General features: G+C 37.8%; 1 protein-coding gene across 7 annotated transcripts in view; it reads right to left on the bottom strand.

Annotated features, from left to right (window-relative positions):
• Positions 1–17,422, bottom strand: part of Mipol1 (mirror-image polydactyly 1) — a 335,084-nt gene that overhangs the window by 33,554 nt on the left and 284,108 nt on the right. For all 7 annotated transcript variants that reach the window (NM_001399384.2, XM_008764677.3, XM_039113186.2 and 4 more), the window contains one exon: positions 14,841–15,071. In NM_001399384.2, coding sequence (NP_001386313.1) covers positions 14,841–15,071 — 231 coding nt within the window. The remainder of the gene's footprint in view (positions 1–14,840; positions 15,072–17,422) is intronic.

Below are 17,422 nucleotides of genomic sequence, written 5' to 3'. Positions count from 1 at the left end.
TGTGGGTGTTTTGTCCACATATGTGTATGTGCATCAAGGACATGCCTGGTACCTGTGAAGGTCAGACGTGCCCAGATGCCCAGGGCCTGGGGTTACAAATGGTTGAGAGTCACCAAGGAATTGAACTCAGGTTCTCGACAAGGAATGCTCTAAACTGCTGAGTAACTCTTCAGCCCCTACCTCTCAATCTTGATGTACCATTGGATGCTTAGCCAGAGGAAGCATAGAACACTGGTGCTGAATACAACCTACTGAGGGAAATAAACTTAAAATTCAAGTCACTAAACCAGTAAGTTGCATTATGAGGTCAAATTATTCACACTGCTCAGTTTTTGCATGTTGTAGTGAGGACCAAACTACCCCTGTTAATTCATTTTGAAAGTCAAACGTTAGGGTGCAAACACTGTCTCAGAGGTGGCCTCCCCACAGCACAGCCGCCCTTCCCTCTTCTTTCTTTATTTGCCTCCCCCCATGCCGAACAGCATGCTTTGGCAAAACTCAAGGGTTTAGCTTTCCTTATATACTGGAAGCATCCTAATAGATCTAACAAATATTAGCAACCATATTTGAAACGTTATAAAGCAATCAGTGTAAGTCCTTTGCTTGGGCTGAGGCAAAAGAGGTGCTTGAAACACCACCTCGAGATCCATGCACTGCTGTTAAAGAGATTCAAGACAGGATAGCTGAGAAATGTTGGTGAAACACTGCTAAGGGTTTTGATCATTTTAAAACCAGAAAAGTTTCAATTAATGATGGAGGAGGCAAAACAGTGATTTTCACACTGTCAAGCGAAATGCAGCAAGCTACAGCAACTGGCTAGCTTTATGAAGGTATCTTATTAAGACGGCTTATTAAGTTCCTCTCTACTGTTTTCATAGGGCTTTACAGGGATACCAAACTTTAAAATGCAGGATTCTTTCCTTCCTAACTTTCATAAAAGTCATATATAATTAGCACTGAATGAAATTTTCTAATGTCAACATTTCAAATTTTGATTAACAGGGAATACAAATCAACCTTATTCAAGTTTAATTCAAAAGACTAGCAACATCCTTTGGGAGACTAGTAGAGATAATATATCAATGCAACTTCAAATTTCAGACTAAGCCACAGGCCTACAAAGTAAAGTAATATTCAACTTATTAAGCTGGCATGGTGACAGACATTTTCTCTGCCGGATTTAAGTTTGATTCATAAAACCATACATCCACAAATTGAAATGAACGTTTAGGGTCTAGAATGTAATCAGAACCCTTGCCGTAGATGTATATGTTGTCAGATTTACGCAGAGTCTGGATGTGATTGTAACAAAGAGAAAGCAATAGTCGACAAACAAAAGCAGTGTGGGTACCGACCAGAATGCAGACAGCAGTAACTTCTATGCACACCGTACATTAGAAACCCTTGTCAAGTTCTCAGGGCTGGGAAGAAGCCTGGATGAACCGGACCTGTACCAGCATATTTCATAATAATCAACACCGCTCACTGGAAACCAGAGCGAGGTAGCTCAGAAAGTTATTGGCATTATTACTTTTTTAGGAGTGAAGATTAATCGGGAATCTATTTCCCCCAACAGCCACGCCGCTTCATCTTCTACAGCATGCTTAGAGCCAAAACTGTGCTGGAGTGAAAGAGACCGTGCTGCCAGCTGAAAATGTAAGGATGCAAGACAGCCCTTGCTAAACAAGGCATTGTCATAAAATACTTTTTAACGATCAAAATTAAGTTAGACCTCCATAATAATAAACATCAAAATTTTAACTTTAGACAGGTCTCACTTTTCAGCTCTTTAAAATGACATTATCACCTACAATGTTCACATTCTAGAATGACACAATAAAGTCATCAAGAATTTTGCAAATTACCCCTCACCAGTGTTTAAATGAAGTTTCCAGTTTTGTGTTGGGGTCAGGTTTGCAGCTATGCAAACTGAGTGAAGCCTGTGCGCCCAGCGGCTGGAGCTTGGCATGTCTGGATTGTCTAATGCTGAAAACCTTGCATTGTGGTGGGTGTCCCTGGAAGACCAACGTTGATAGGGGTTGAGGATGTTAGTTCTATGGACAGGCGATAACGCTCAATGGCAGACATTGCCTGTCTGAGCACACAGGTTCCACCCCCAGCACTGCAAAATCCACACAAATAAACCCTAGCAAAACCCAAACCACATAGAACACTGAAGTCACAAATATGGAGAAGAAATCCATAATTACTTTTTGAAGACACTGAATATTCTAAATTTCCATGTGTGTTATTTCTGGGGATCGGGGTCTCACTAACGTGCTGTCTACACTGGCCTTAGTCTCAGTATGCTTCTGCCTTAACCTTCAGAACAGTGGGACTGCAGACCTGCGCCCTATACCAAACACCACAGTAAATTCTTTTCACCAATTGCCTGGCTGACTAATTGTCTCTGTTTAAATTAGGGTCATTAGATGGTGATTTTCAAATTCTGTCATTCTACCTAAATTTACAACTAATATTTCTCTGTACAAAAGGATTTTTCCTTTTAGTAAGTTTTTTTCAGTATCTTTGTAGGCTCCAAGATGTAAAAGTTCAACATTCTATAACTACAGTTCCTTCTCCAAAACCCAAAATTGCTCCACACCTATCGAGCTGGTTCCGGTAGCCCTCAACACAAGAGCATATATTAATAAGGTATAATTTAATATCAAGTGCAAATGATAACCACACTTAGTACATATTCATCGAATCAATTATATTCCTTGATAATCAATTATATAGTTCCTTTTAATGGGAAATTGTTATAAGAAACTCAATTTTGGACTATATGTTTGTAAAAGATCTTAGTGGACAGAGCTCAGAAAAATATTTTAAATCATGAGTTCTTATTGATAGTTCTAGTTAAAATTTAATGTTGGAGTATACTTTTCTTAATGGCATTTATTTTTATAGCTAAACCTTGTTGCTTAATATTAATATTATTTATTATTTACTTGATCAATTCAAAATATAAAAATTCATTTCAAAATGTTGATACCATGAGCAAGAGTGTAAAACTTATGATTTCTTTTCATTTCTTTTGTCTTTAGAATATACACCATGAAGATATGCAGAGTATGATGACCAAAAGTTCTTCAGGACTGGTCTGATGACTCTGGGTAGGTATTTGCTGTGTAAGCCTGTGTGACCCGAGTTCAATACCCCAAAGCCACATAAAGGTGAAAGGAAAGGGACTCCGCCAAGTTGTTCTGATCTGTACGTGTGTGTTCATCCTCATCATGTACACATGCAAAATAATAAAAAATTAAGAATAAAAACATACTTCAGTGAATTACTTTCTCTTTACAAGGATCTTGTTAGTTTGATATTATAATTATATATATTTATTGCTATTTGTATTTATTTTGGGGTATGACTTTTTTAGTTTCTGAGTGTGTAAAACACTGACATAGTTTTAACACTAGAACTGGAAGTGATATGGTCATTGGTTTCTGGTTATTTGTTCTGTTCCTCTTATTCCAGGGTAAGTAATTTGTTTTTTAAGTTACCAAAAATGTCCTGGAAACTACTCAAGCTCAGTTTACAGTTACATTGTATTCTCTTATGAGAATATATCACTGCCTTAGGGTTTTACTGCTGTGAACAGACACCATGACCAAGGCTACCCTTATAAGGACAACATGTAATTGGGGCTGGCTTACAGGTTCAGAGGTTCAGTCATTATCATCATGGTGGAAACATGGCAGCATCCAGGCACACATGGTCCAGGAGGAGCTTGAGAGTCCTACATCTTCATCTGAAAGATGCTAGCAGAATACTGACTTCTAGGCAGCGAGGGAGGGTCTTAATGTCCATGCCCACAGTGACACACCTACTCCATCAGGGCCACACCTTCTAATGGTGCCACTCCTTGGGACACACATATACAAACCATCACATTCCACTCTTTGGGATGAGCATATACAAAAAATCACAACCACTATTTGTATTGTTTTCCCTTGCTACTAACAGTAATAACGTTTGAGTTATTTCATATTTATGGAGGTATATATGCAAGACAGAGGTCCCGTAGTCATTTCCCTCAAAGGTAAGCACTTGTGTCATTTGCTGCCAAGCCCTCCTTTCGGGGCACTGTGTTACCATTTTGCTTTCCCACAAGAATAATTAAAAATGCATATAACTTCTTGTTTTCAGTCTCCAAGATTTGTGCTTAAAAACAATCTCTTCCTTAAAAGGCTAAAACACCAATATTTTTATTGTTATTTCTGGATCCAAAGATGTAATTATAATTTTGAAATTTAACATCTATATCAAGAGTAGGAGCACAATTAAACGCCTATGAACATGATTATCTGGTCCTTCTGCTATCCTCTGAAGTACAGCAAGCAACACACTGGTTCCATCTTCCAGATGGGAACACTGAGAGGAACCACGACTTACTTAGCTTCCCTTAGCAAGCAAGGGCCCTGTTAGTCCACTGACGCTTCTATTAGACGCAAAGCTCCTTCCCCTGTAACCTGCAGGTCTAGTCTACCAGTCTACTGTGTATTCCTGTAGCTTGCTACATAAAAAAAAAAACTGTGATACAAAGTTATATTTACTTCATGAATAGCAGAAATAAGAAAAATATTACTGAGTTAGGTTTAGATTTTTAGTTTATTTTACATACAGCTTCAATCGAACTTTATAGACTATCCAAATCTAGTAACAAAGTTAGCCCTGGAGCAAATAGGTCACATTTTAATTAAAGGGAGACTCTATTATATAAATACAAGTGACAAATCAGTGGTGATAGATTATTTTTATATATAAAAGTGTTCATTTTCTAATACTTTATGTTAAGTGAAAACAAGCAAAAACATAGCTCCAAGACTGGGTCAGTGTTCAAAGACTAAACGACATCTCTTTACACTCCCCAGACAGGTCAGACAAAGTTCTGTTCAGGCACAGAACTGCGTAGCCTACTGTGGTAATAATACTCACTCGTCCCGGTCAGACAGTGACAAGTCTATCTACCAAGTGAGGTTCATAAAAACCCTGGCAGGTGACATTCATCAGCATTGTAATCGAGCCCTCAAACAGAAGTCATGAGATCAATGAGCAGAAATATAAGCCCTAATTTTGTCTCACTTTCATAATGGAGATTATTCAACACAAAGTATAATCTGTCTGCTAAAGATGACATTTATTTTTGAACTTGAAAAATAAAGACATCCGACCCACATGTTAATAGGTATCTCCTTATTCTTTTTTTTTCTTGAGACACTGACCTGTATACTCATCTAAAACTTAACACCACATCTTTAAGTTATTAAATCTTTGTTTTGATCTATTAGTATTCACCAAAGTGCCACTTTATAAACCCGCACACTGAATAGCCAAGGCTGGAGGTGACCATCTGCAGCTTTAGAGTCCGCCTTTGAATCAATGAAAAGGGCTTTGTGTTTTCATTGCCAAGTTTGATTCGTGTGGTCATTAGGCATTCCCCTCAGATCGCATCAATGGAGCCGTACTCTCTTACGCCCATGTGTTGAATTCTCTTCTCCTCATGGTTTCCTTTGCCGGTTCTACTCAAGAATGACTATTGGGTCTTAGCCACATTCTTCTCACAGCTGTGTTAAAAAAGAGCTCCAGAAAGTCTTCCTAAAACCCATATGTGTATCTGGTCAGTTCTCTGTCTTGGGGTCACCTCACATTGTGGCGTGATTATACAGAGATTCGTTCTTTTTCTTGAACTGCGCCTCTCCCATCACTCCGGGAAAGATTAGGCCCTCTGAGAGTCAGGAGTGGAGAACTTGAGAGGCGGATGTGAAAACACATAACTCAGCTTAGAAGGCAGATTACTTTAAGGAAGATGTTTGAAAATGTTAAATGTTATTTGTTATTCTTATACATTTTATAAATAATAATATAAAGGGAAATCGCATAGGATTTATTCAGGATTCCAAGATATTTCAGAGGAAATAGTAAAATATCACAATATTCTATAAACTATTAATAGTTTGTATAACTACAAAAATCATAAAAATCAAAATTATTAAGTTATACAATATCACTTGAATTTTAAATTTTAATCTTAAATTTTAATTGTCAGCTGTTACACAGAAACATCTGATAAATCGACATAAAGACTTCTTCATTATACTTTACTTAGGCTAAAGAATAAATGGGAAAGTCTGTTTCTGTTGCATTTAAGAATCCATAACCACTAGAGATGGATGGAGAGATAGATGGCTTAGTGGTTAAGAATAAACAACAGTGTAAAAAAGAAAAATATAATTCAGCTGGAACTCTGTACAGTGTCATTAGAGATTATTTTCTTTTTGAACGCACGGGCTCAAGAATGAAGAATGAATGTATATTTACGTGTTCATAATTTCACAAAGTTATGCTGAAAGCAAGCAAGGATTTTTTTTTATGGATTTATTGGGAAATCTCTGTCCCAGAAGGAAGCAGTAGTCAACTACAGAATCTCAGAATTTGAATTAAATTTAAGCTTCTCCACCAATCCAACAGAGCTCCTGTTCAGGTTTATCAGCTTTTCAATGAGGCTTTACTTCAGGCAAACTAAGCTTTGAGTTATGTAAAGTTGTATTCATTCTCTATACTAATAATACCAATTTATACTAATTTTACTCTACCAATTTTACTCTGCCAATTTTACACTAATAAACCAATTTATATGTTTAAAGCAAAGAAAACAAAGGGGAAGTTCTAAGAGTTGCAGCAAATGTGAGGACAATGACCCATTGTAGCACGCACATTAAGTGTGATGTAGTGTGACACAGCATCCGAACTGTAATACTGAAGAAGAAAACTCAGTTTCTACAATAGATCCACCCCTTACCAGTGATTAACTTCATTAGGCAACCACTTTCCAGAAAATTGAAAACATTTGATTTATATTATTTCTGTTAGCTATTAAACTAAGTTTAAGGAAGGTTATTCATTTTAAAGAACTATACAGGAACAATGCAGCCCACTTAAGGTTAAGCAGTAGAAGGGTTTGACTGCATCTAAGAAGAGAATTAAGGAGATGTGCTAGGTAGAACTCACAGTTACATGTAGCTTACATTAATATGGAAGCCACATTTGATCCTGGTTATAAAAGCTCCTGTGACATTTTTTCTCTCTATCAATTACTAGTCAAAATGTACCTGGTTATTTAAGTAGATTCTGTAATTGTCCTGGGTGACAGTTTTGTTTTTGGCTTTGTTAATGTTAATTAACATTTGTTGATTAATGAGAGAAAAGAAAACACGAGTATGAATGTGCAGACCTCTCATCTTCCAGGCTTTTGATCTTTTTTTCTTTTCTTCCTCTCCATTGTGAGTTACTGAAACACGTTCATCTGTTTCATGCAGAAATGTATATTAACTTGATTCTAGTAGACGTTTCTTATACTACTGGAACACAGCTCTGAAATGAAGAAGCTATCACATGCCACGAGGAGTGACATAATTTAGCCTTTTAGTTCTGCTCTCAGTCCTGGTTCTGTCCTGCCTGAGGGCTAACTCTTACAGGTCTGTCTTAGGAGGGCATGGAAGCTCGGACTCAGTGAGCTCCTTGCTTACTTTCCATTCTTCTGCACTCTAAGTCTGGGTTAGGAGCCAGTCCTAATAAGCCCACATTAATCCTTGCACAGTATAAAGGAGGGAGCCAGAGAATTAAAGTTATGTTTCTTTTTTATTTAAAAGTGAGGAATTCCCTAAAGGTTAAGCTGTGGCCCAAATTCTTTTAAAAACAAATGAGTGCAATTAAACATCTGTAGAGAACTGTATCTCTTTCTAACACAATGAAAATAGATAAAAAAAAAAAAACAAAACCTTACTTTATGTACTTAAGGGATAAAGGTGCTCCAGTAGATAAGTATATACTGGAGTTGGTAATTTTAATTAAAAGGTATACTTGTTTTTACAGAGAACAAGATTTATATTTTTGGTAAGTTAAATATGTACTTGGGTAATTTAAAAATCACAACTGGCAAACTCAGAATCCCACTGTGTAGCACACCACACCGGATAAGAACAGATGCAGCATACTTGGGTGTGCATTGCACAGAGAGTCGGGAGTCCTTGCAGCACACCTTCTGCGTGCCAAAGGCAGTAGATTTGTGTCTGGTCAGATACAGCATTAGGAACTGCAGAGCTGGGTGAGCACTGGAAAAGAGTATCACTGAGGATCCGTCTTTCCAGAACAAGTTTTAAGTGTCAAACACTAAACACATTTGAAGGCCTTCTAGTCTATTATCTGTATTAAGGCACCCAAGGCAACTTCCAACACTGTTTTAATTATTAATTTACTCTATATGGTGAGTTGAGAATTTGTAGAAGTTTGATTCAATTCACAAGCATTCCTGGTATTAATACCTGTCTAATGCTGCTGTGAAATTAGTATAGTCCCACCCAGAATTTATAAGAAAAAAAAAAAAACAGATAAAAGTTGACAAGGAAACATTATATTAAAGAGACCGTGTAATTAAAAAAAAAAAGTTCACAAACACTTTTCACATTAATCCAATTAGGCATATTTTTGCATAACTTTTTTTCTTTGTGGTCAAAATTCAAATCTGGAGCAAAACTAAAACGTCCAGGGGTGCCTTCTGATGAAAATGGTAGGTAGGCCTTTTTCGTTCTTTTCTTAAGCTGAGAAACTGGAAATGCTCAGCTAGCTCCCCTTCCCACAGGCAGAGCCATCATCCCGTTTTATAATTCAACCTGCAAACAGCTTAGGCAGCTGATGTGGAAAGCATGTTTGCTCTGTGCTAAGAACCCTTGTGTGACACTATGGTGACTCCCCTGACACTCTGAAGGGAATTGCACATGGCTCTTACTCAGCAGGCTGAGAATTCACAATTCCTTTGTAGCATCAATTTCTTCCTAGAGATCAGTATTTGGCTAAGAGGCAGGAAAGACTCTGTTGGCTTTCTATGTTTTCCTTTCCTCTTCCTGTCAATATCACTCAAAGAGGCAGATGCTGTTTTCAAAGACAACTCTAAAAATTTATCAAGTGAATTAGACTATCATAATCTCTGATATTTTGAAACCCTATAAAATTTAAATGAGAAGAAATCATGTAGTTTTTAAGCAATTGATTTATTTTTTAAGAAAAAGATGAATAGAAGGTTCAAAAGAGCTGAGATAAGTTTTCTTGAACATACGTGCAAATGTCTTTAAAAATAGTTGTTATGTCCATCTGTCTGATTTATTCATCATGTAGTAATAGTCCATGAGGAAATTTGAATAATATTGCTGTAAATCTGCCTTACAGGACAAAGGATCATATGATATGATAATGATAACATTATTTGAATGTAAAACTCAGACCTGACTGTCATGATGGTCATCACATAAGCTCATAAAGCTTTGGCATGCTAACTTGAACAAAGTTATTTTTTAAAAAATATTTTGCTTAGTGCCACAAGAAGTATATGTCTATAGAGAGAAAATAAAATGTTTTATCCATCATCAATGTGTTGCAAATCTTCAGGATCATAAAAGAATCATTTACTAGAATAGTATGTCTATTTTCTCTCTAGTAAACAGAGATAGGAAGTGGTCTTTAGAAAAACTATTAAAAGACATTTTTATTGCATTTTCTGTGCTCTTTTTTTCTTTTTTTTCTTGGATTTTTTAAAATTTACATTTCAAATGTTATCCCCTTTCCTGGTTTCCTGTCCATAAATTCCCTATCCCATCCCCCCTCCCCCTTCTTTACACCCACCTACCCACCCCTTCCCACCTCCCTGCCCTGACATTCCCCTGCACTGTGGGGTCCAGCCTTGGCAGTACCAAGGGCTTCTCCTCCCATTGATGCTCAACAAGGCCATCCCTTCTACATATGCAGCTGGAACCATGGGTCTGTCCATGTATAGTCTTTGGATGATGGTTTAGTCTCTGGGAGCTCTGGTTGGTTGGTACTGTTGTTCTTATGGGGTTGCAAACCCCTTCAGCTCCTTCTGATATAGCTGTCTCCCGAGAGGCTCTGCCAGCATGACAAATACAGAGGCAGATGCTAGCAGACAACCATTGAACTGAGACTGGGGTCCCCATTGAAGGAGTTAGAGAAAGGATTGAAGCTTCTGTGCTCTTAAACTGTTTTGTTCCTTATATCTCTCTACAGCTTCTATCTATACAACCTACCTATCAAAAACAATCTAAATGATGTGGTATTCATCAAATCTACACATATTTATAAATAGGAGTACATGTATTCAAAAATTCAGAAATACAGCAGGTTTTACCCACCCCCACCTCCCAATGGCTTTTCATTACTGAAGTTTTTTATTTTTAAAAATATTTATATTTATTTATCTGTATGTTATTTGGGTGTGTGTGCCACTCCCGTTCAGGTAACTGCCAAGTTCAGGAGAGGGTGCTCAGATCTCATGGAGCTAGAATTATTGGTGGTTTTGAGCAACCCAATATGGGTCCTGAAATCTAAACTCAGGTCTTCTGGAAGAGCATCAAATGCTCTTAACTACTAAATCACTCACCTGTCTTTGAAAAATCAGTTTATGACAATTGGGCCAAGAACTATTTTTGGATAATGAGGTTCAACATTCATTAAATTTAATTTTGTAAGTATTTATATGTCATATTAAACATGATAATTCCATACAACTTTCCTTCCCAGAAATACTTTTAAGCTTTAAAAAAAATTCAGACAATATTAAAATTTTATAACACAAAGAAAATAAAAATATAAAACTTAAATTCTATAATTAACAATATTATATGATATCTCTTCAATATTTTTGAAGACATTGGATCTTAAATGAAATTAAATTTGATAGGAGTTTAATTTGGTTGGTTAGCACATGAATTATAATCTGGTCATCAGATCCCAGCACCTTGGGGAGCTGAAGATGTGTGCTGCCAGTAAGTGGGCAGAATCAACAGTGAAGGTCCTCTTTTTCTGTAAATGCACCAACTGGGGAAAAGACTTTATATCCAGAGTCCGAATCAATCAGAGCCCATGTGATACTGCACCATGTGCTTCTGACCTGGCCAGCCCGCCCTTATTTCATTGTTCTTATGCCCTTTTGTTGGTGAGCACTTGCAGAATGTCTACTTTATAGATAACATCTGTCAAGATTTTGGAGATGATGTATGAAGATGGTGTCTGTGTCTTGGGAAACTTCAGAGAGGTTATCACAGAAAATTCAAACTTTTATAACACTAAAATGACTAAAACTGCTAATAAAAGCACAGATTAAGAATGATGAAAATAGCTGGGGGTGGAGGGGCACTCGTAGCAGTGGTGCACACCTTTCATCCCAGCACTGGGGAAGCAGAGGCAAGAAGATCTCCAAATTTGAGGCCAGCTTGGTCTACAGCGCAAGTTCCAGGACAGCCAGGGCCACACAGAGAAACCCTGTCTCAACCACTCCCAAAAAAACAACAACAAAATCCAAAACAAAACAAAAAACTGAATGAAAACAATGATGAAATAGAAAAAAAATCTAAGGATTTATTTTACATGTGTGAGAGTTTTGCCTACATGCATGTCTGTGTGCCATGTGTGTGCTCGCTGAAGCAGAGGTTAGAGTTACAGGTGGCTGAGAACTGCTGCGTGTACTTGAGGCAGGAAAGGAGTTTTATGGCTATTGCCACGTCTGGATCAAGGAATGAGGAGGGGTTGAAGTATTAAGGGCAGGGTAGAGGGAATCAGGAGACTCAGGCAGTGGTAGAAATTGGAGCTAAAGGAATGCAAAGGGCAAAAGGAGGAAAACCAGGAGCACTGGGGAAACTGCTGAAGTCCATCAACTGACATGGGGAACCAAGGAGAGTGGGCAAGACCTGACTGGCAGGAGAGAAGACAGTGTTCTGGGGACACGGGGTGAACCTTATGAGAGAGCCGAGCACTGACACTGACCCCCGGAAGTTATCTGAGTGGGTGGCAGTGGGTGAAGTTATATAAATGCATGTGTTTCTGGTAAAGTTCAGAGCTAATCTTTAAATAAACCATTATGTAAAGCAGATATATTTTTCAAAAGAAGAAGAGTAGAAACAGATATAGTAGTATCAGAAAAAGAAGATGGAGTTATACAACCCTGTTCCAATGACATTAGGGAGGAATAGTATGGTATTAAGGATAAAAAGAGTTCAAATGCTACAAATATTCTAAGAGTTGACTGTTTTGTAAACGTAGTGCTTACTAATAAGTCCTAGAATAATAGTATATGATCATATAGCCATATGTCAGCATTTCTAAGGTTTTAAACATTCAATTGGTAATCTTACTCAATAGGTAAGATGCATCATATAGAATTTTAGGACTTATGTGTCCTAAGAACTTACATGTTTAAACCATATATAGTCTAGTCACATAAACACATACATACAAATAATGATATTGGGAGTATATCGTTCACTCAAGATCTTCTAATATACCTTTAACCCCCCCATACTATAATAATAAAGAGACTAGAGAGATTTTTCTTCCTAGGAAGATAAAGACAACTTTGTAGAGAAGATGCAATTGAACTGGTCTTATTACATTGATGAATGTGATGTTGTTAATAATGTAGTGTTTAGAATATTCCTAATAGTTCTGCACTCAGTATTTATATGTTATACAAATTATTCTTTACAAGAAGTCAGTCTGTGAAGCCAGATTTACCGTCTAACCTGATCTAAGAACTTTTCTTATGGGATAAAAAATGTGCCACAAGTTCCCTTGGCAATTAGTAGGAAAGCAGGAATTGAAATCCAGAACTATTTGACTTGAGCACTGACACCATTTTTCTATGTGCTGTGCTGGACTGACTCTCATAGAATAAGCAGAGTTCTCCAGGAGGCTGGCAGGGAGGCCAAAGGCTCTAAGTAGCGAGGTCAACATTTGCAGAGGCATTTAGACTTGAAAAGGCAGAGCACTTCTAAGCGACAGAGCGGTAGGGAGAGAGATAACAAGAGGAATACTATGGAGCATACATGTTCCAGAGCCTTGCATGTCTATTTCATCGAGCTCCTACCACATTTCTGAGGAAGGCGTCACTGTGAATATTAGTGTGAAGTTTCAGAATAAACTCCAAGTGCATAGCTAAACATTTTTAATCCAAAGTCTAAGTATTCAAATCATCATGTTATATTAATCATATACGTACATCTTTATCTTTATTGTAATTGTTTATCAGTTATATAAGAACAGGGTTAAAGTGTGCCATGGACTTTGGAATAGGGAATTCCTTTTAATCGTGTAGAGAACTGTTTCGTCCCCTTGCCCACAATGTAGTGACTCGCAGAGGAATAGACAGGGAAACGCACATGGCCACGGCGAAGATGCAGACTACCTCATTGTGGCTAACAAAGTAAATAGAAAACGTAAAAGAAAGCCAATAATAGTTCACCTAGGTCTTCTTGGAAACCAGAGAAAAGCTGTGAGAAGTCATTTCGACACTTAGCTTGTATAAATGACAGGTTGTATTTAAACCGAGCCCTAGCTTAACATTCCACTAAAAAGATTTTGTTTGAGGTTAAGTGTGCAAAATCAAGATGATAAAAGTTTGTAAAATACCTAAAACTATCCAATTCACTAAGTACCTGAGACATGATCTTTTCACACCCTGGTATACAAAAGATCTTCCTTTTAAAACACAATCATGCTAACTGGCTAGATAAGTATGGAACCTCCAACATTTTTTGAAAACTAACTAGTCTCAAGGAACCATTATTTTAGGGAATTTAAGTCATATAGCAATGAAGTGTTTACACACGAACTTTGAAATTTAAAATTATTTGTAGATTGTACAAACAGAAGTAACAATACAATTTATATATCACAGCATTCTTAGTTTGTTAATGCACGTTGCACATAAACTCAATGTATAGTTTCAGACTGAATTTGTACCTGATCTTAGAACAGATAATGAGCAGGACTTAATCAAAGTTTCAAGGTACATTGGTAGTAATGAATAAAGGGTGCAACCCCTGAATTGTTCCAAAATGGCTTTGCCTAGATTCACCCAAGTCTGGGGTACCAATTTAAGTATAGTTGCAGAGCTGCTGGGGAAATGGCTGAGACGACTTATTTCACCTAGGAAGTAAAAGGGAGTAACAGTCCTCGGCATACAACTTAATATTGGAATACTGGGAAAAAAACATGAAGGAAAGAAACTGTGTTGGCAACTAGAGGCAATAAAGTTTGTGAATGCTGATGTGATGCTGTTAATCACACAAAAGAAGGTTAGGACGACAAGCCGTATTCCATAAAGCTTCCTCAGAAAATGCTGCTACAATGTTCACGCTCCATAAATTAATAACGGACATCTTTCCTTGGGAAATTGTTAACATTCTGTGCACTGTTGTAAGGACTGACTGATTATGCAGCTTTGCTTAAATTTTAATAAAAATGCAAAGAACTGTCAAAATAAACAAATATAATTATGCACTCGGAAAGCTGCACCACATACTTCTAAAGAACAACACAAGAAAATTAATTTCTCTGTACTGGGTTCAGTGCAGCTAGAGGCCTCAGGGAACAAGGTCACAGAAGATCTCAACTCCAGAAACCTGACAGGGAGGCTCAGTGAGCCCAGATGCTGGTAACTTGACTGCTCCTCCCCTTTGCAAATAACACTGTGGAAGGATTTAAGCACCATGGTCTCCATGAATTGAGCAGAGGCAGTTAGTATAAACAACTTGTCCCAAATAATGATAGTGACGATAAGGGCCAAGCAAGTAATTTTTTATATCAAAAAAGGATGTGAAATGTAAGCAAAAAAAGTTCATTTTGGTTCCTTTTTCCTTAGAGCATTAGTAAGTATACAGACAAGAAAATAATACGTGTATGTATTGTTGAGTTTCCCAGGGAAACTTCTTTTCGTTTCTTTTTTCTAATGTTTCATGCCTAACATCAGGGCTGGGTCATTTACTCACTTCTGAACCTTTTCACTGGCTGCTCGGGAGACCTCCACGGCACACTGAAGCTGTAGCTCCATGTCTGCGTGCTCAGTGAGAGCCTGCTGAAGTTGGGTGGCCAGTTCTTCATTCTGCTGCTGAGTGATGGAGACCACGCTCTCTCGGTTTTTTAAGGCATCTTCATAGATACTAAGGGCGTGGTTAAACTGATCCTTCAAGGTTTCTTCTTGAGATAATGATTTGTGCAAACTGAGAAAATATAAAAATACAAATACGAATAATGTAGGCTGAAAGGTCAATGATTTGTTTAATAAAAAAAAATCTTCATTTGAAACCCCTCCTCTAAAAATCAGTATACAGTACTTAAAGGGGCAAATGTCAGTAACTTTTATAACTTATTATTATAATTGATAATTGTTCTGTAACTCTGCCGCTAGGCCAGAAGCTATGCAGACAACTGATTATCTATGCTATCAAAGCACACAGAAAGATGCTGTAAAATGTTAATTTAATTATGTCAGGGTAAATATTACATTCAATTTTCTTTTGAAGGAATAGCACAGAACTAAAGAAATAAAGTATCTCTAGGTAAATGAAAGTATAATAAGCTGACTGAAAAGACGGGAGGAGAGTGGACGTCGGTGTAGGAGAGCCAGGGCCCAGCCAAGTACTAAGTGAGAATGAGCGAGCTTCGTGAAACACCCACCAGCCTTACACACAGACCCTTCCACTTGCCACAGTGGAAGTGTGGATGAGGTAAAAGCACCCGTCAGATGACATGTATCCAGGTACCTATTTTTGTGGTTAATGAATCTTATGATAAATACATCCACTCATTAAGCGGTATGGAGAGAGGGCGTATAAATTAAGATGAAATGGATGCGGAAGAAAATGCAGACAAATAGAATCCTAAAATGCTAAAGGTCAGATCTTTGATATGTCATTACACCCACCACCTGAGGTTATTTTGAAATGGCACCAAGCACCTCACTCAATTAAATAAAGACATTTTGAAAATATAAATATTTAATAAGGGAAATTTAAAATCCACACAGGAGATGTTCTTTTTTTATTAAATAAAATCATTCTGGTATATGAATACAAAGGAAATGTCGACAGAAGTGTTGGAAGTGCAACCACTGAGCTATATAACACAAGTTGATAATATGCATGAAAGCAATATAATTCTTAAAGCCGCAAAAAGCTAGTTGGAGAACTTCGGTACTGGCCTAATACTCGTCTGATGCTTCATCTAAAACTGTTCAGATGAAAGTGATTATAAATTTCTTCTTTCAAGTTTCAGAAAAGCCTTTATAGTGTCCTCAACGTGGGGGTAAGTATCTCATAGAAACTAAGACAGTTAACATATCAAAAGAAATCATTTCAGGATTTAAATTAATCCCCGACAATAGAGAATGTTGCTAAACTCTGGTCAGCTGGTTATCCCGTGTAAAATTAGAATGACGTGCAGATGGATGTGCAATTGGACCCTTTATATCCCAGCTCAAAAAGGCACTCATTATTCAAGTTGCCTCCTAAAGATTCGCCTTCCATCAGGATGTTATCTACAGTATCAAACAGTAGTAGATACAGTGATTTCTTTAAATTACTTTTATCTTTTTATTTTACAGCCCAGTCCTTACTCCATCTACTAGTCTGCCCTTTCACAGTTCCCCATCCCATTCCTCAGTCCGCCTGTCTCCTAGAGGATGTCCCCACCCCCACCTTCACCCCCAGGCCTCCCTACTTCCTGGGGCCTCAAGTCTCTGAAGGGTTCTGTGCATCTTCTCCCAGAGGATGCTCACCATACCCTGAGGCCAGGCCAGGCCATCTTCTGCTAGTGTAAGTTGCCTGGTTGGTGATGTCAGGGGTCTGGGTCAGTTGAGACTGCTTGTCTTCCTATGGGGTTGCCCTCGTCCTCAGCTTCTTCTAGTCTTTCCCTAATTCACCCACAGGGGTCCCTGAATTCAGTCCAATGGTTGGGTGTCAGTATCTGGCTCTGTCTCAGTCAGCTGCTTCTTGGGCCTCTGGGAGGACAGCCATGCTAGGCTCCTGTCTATAAGCACAGCATAGCATCAGTAATAGTGTCAGGCCTTGGAGCTTCCCTTCAAGATCGATCCCAAGTTGAGGTCACTGGACTGCCTTTAACATCCTGCAGTGGCATCTCTGGAAAAAAAATCCCTAAAAATAACAAATATATACCTTAAACTCATTAAACCTGCAAACAACCTTTTTGAATAGCCTTATTTACTGTCTTTGTTTTATGAAATAAAAAACAGAAACAAAGAGAGGCAGGTAATTTAAATAATCCCCCTAGCAGAGACTGCATTTGAACCCACAGCCCCACTCCTAGCCCTTGTGTTTGAACACTTCCTCCTCTAAATGTAAAGCTTTTCCTGCCCTTGGCATTTGTTTGTACTACCTTCCCTCCATGACAAACTCCCACTCATTGGGGAAGTTTCAGTCTAAACTCCGCTTCCCCGACAAACCTTTGAGACTCTCCAAATTTAAATTTTTTATTGTTAGTTCTTTGATAACTTCATTTAAGCAAATAATGCATTCTGGTTACTCTCCCACACCTCTTCATCTCTTATCAACCT

This window comes from Rattus norvegicus, chromosome 6 (genome assembly GCF_036323735.1).
Source record: "Rattus norvegicus strain BN/NHsdMcwi chromosome 6, GRCr8, whole genome shotgun sequence".
Lineage (NCBI taxonomy): Eukaryota > Metazoa > Chordata > Mammalia > Rodentia > Muridae > Rattus > Rattus norvegicus.
This window is presented reverse-complemented; position numbering and strand designations above follow the sequence as displayed.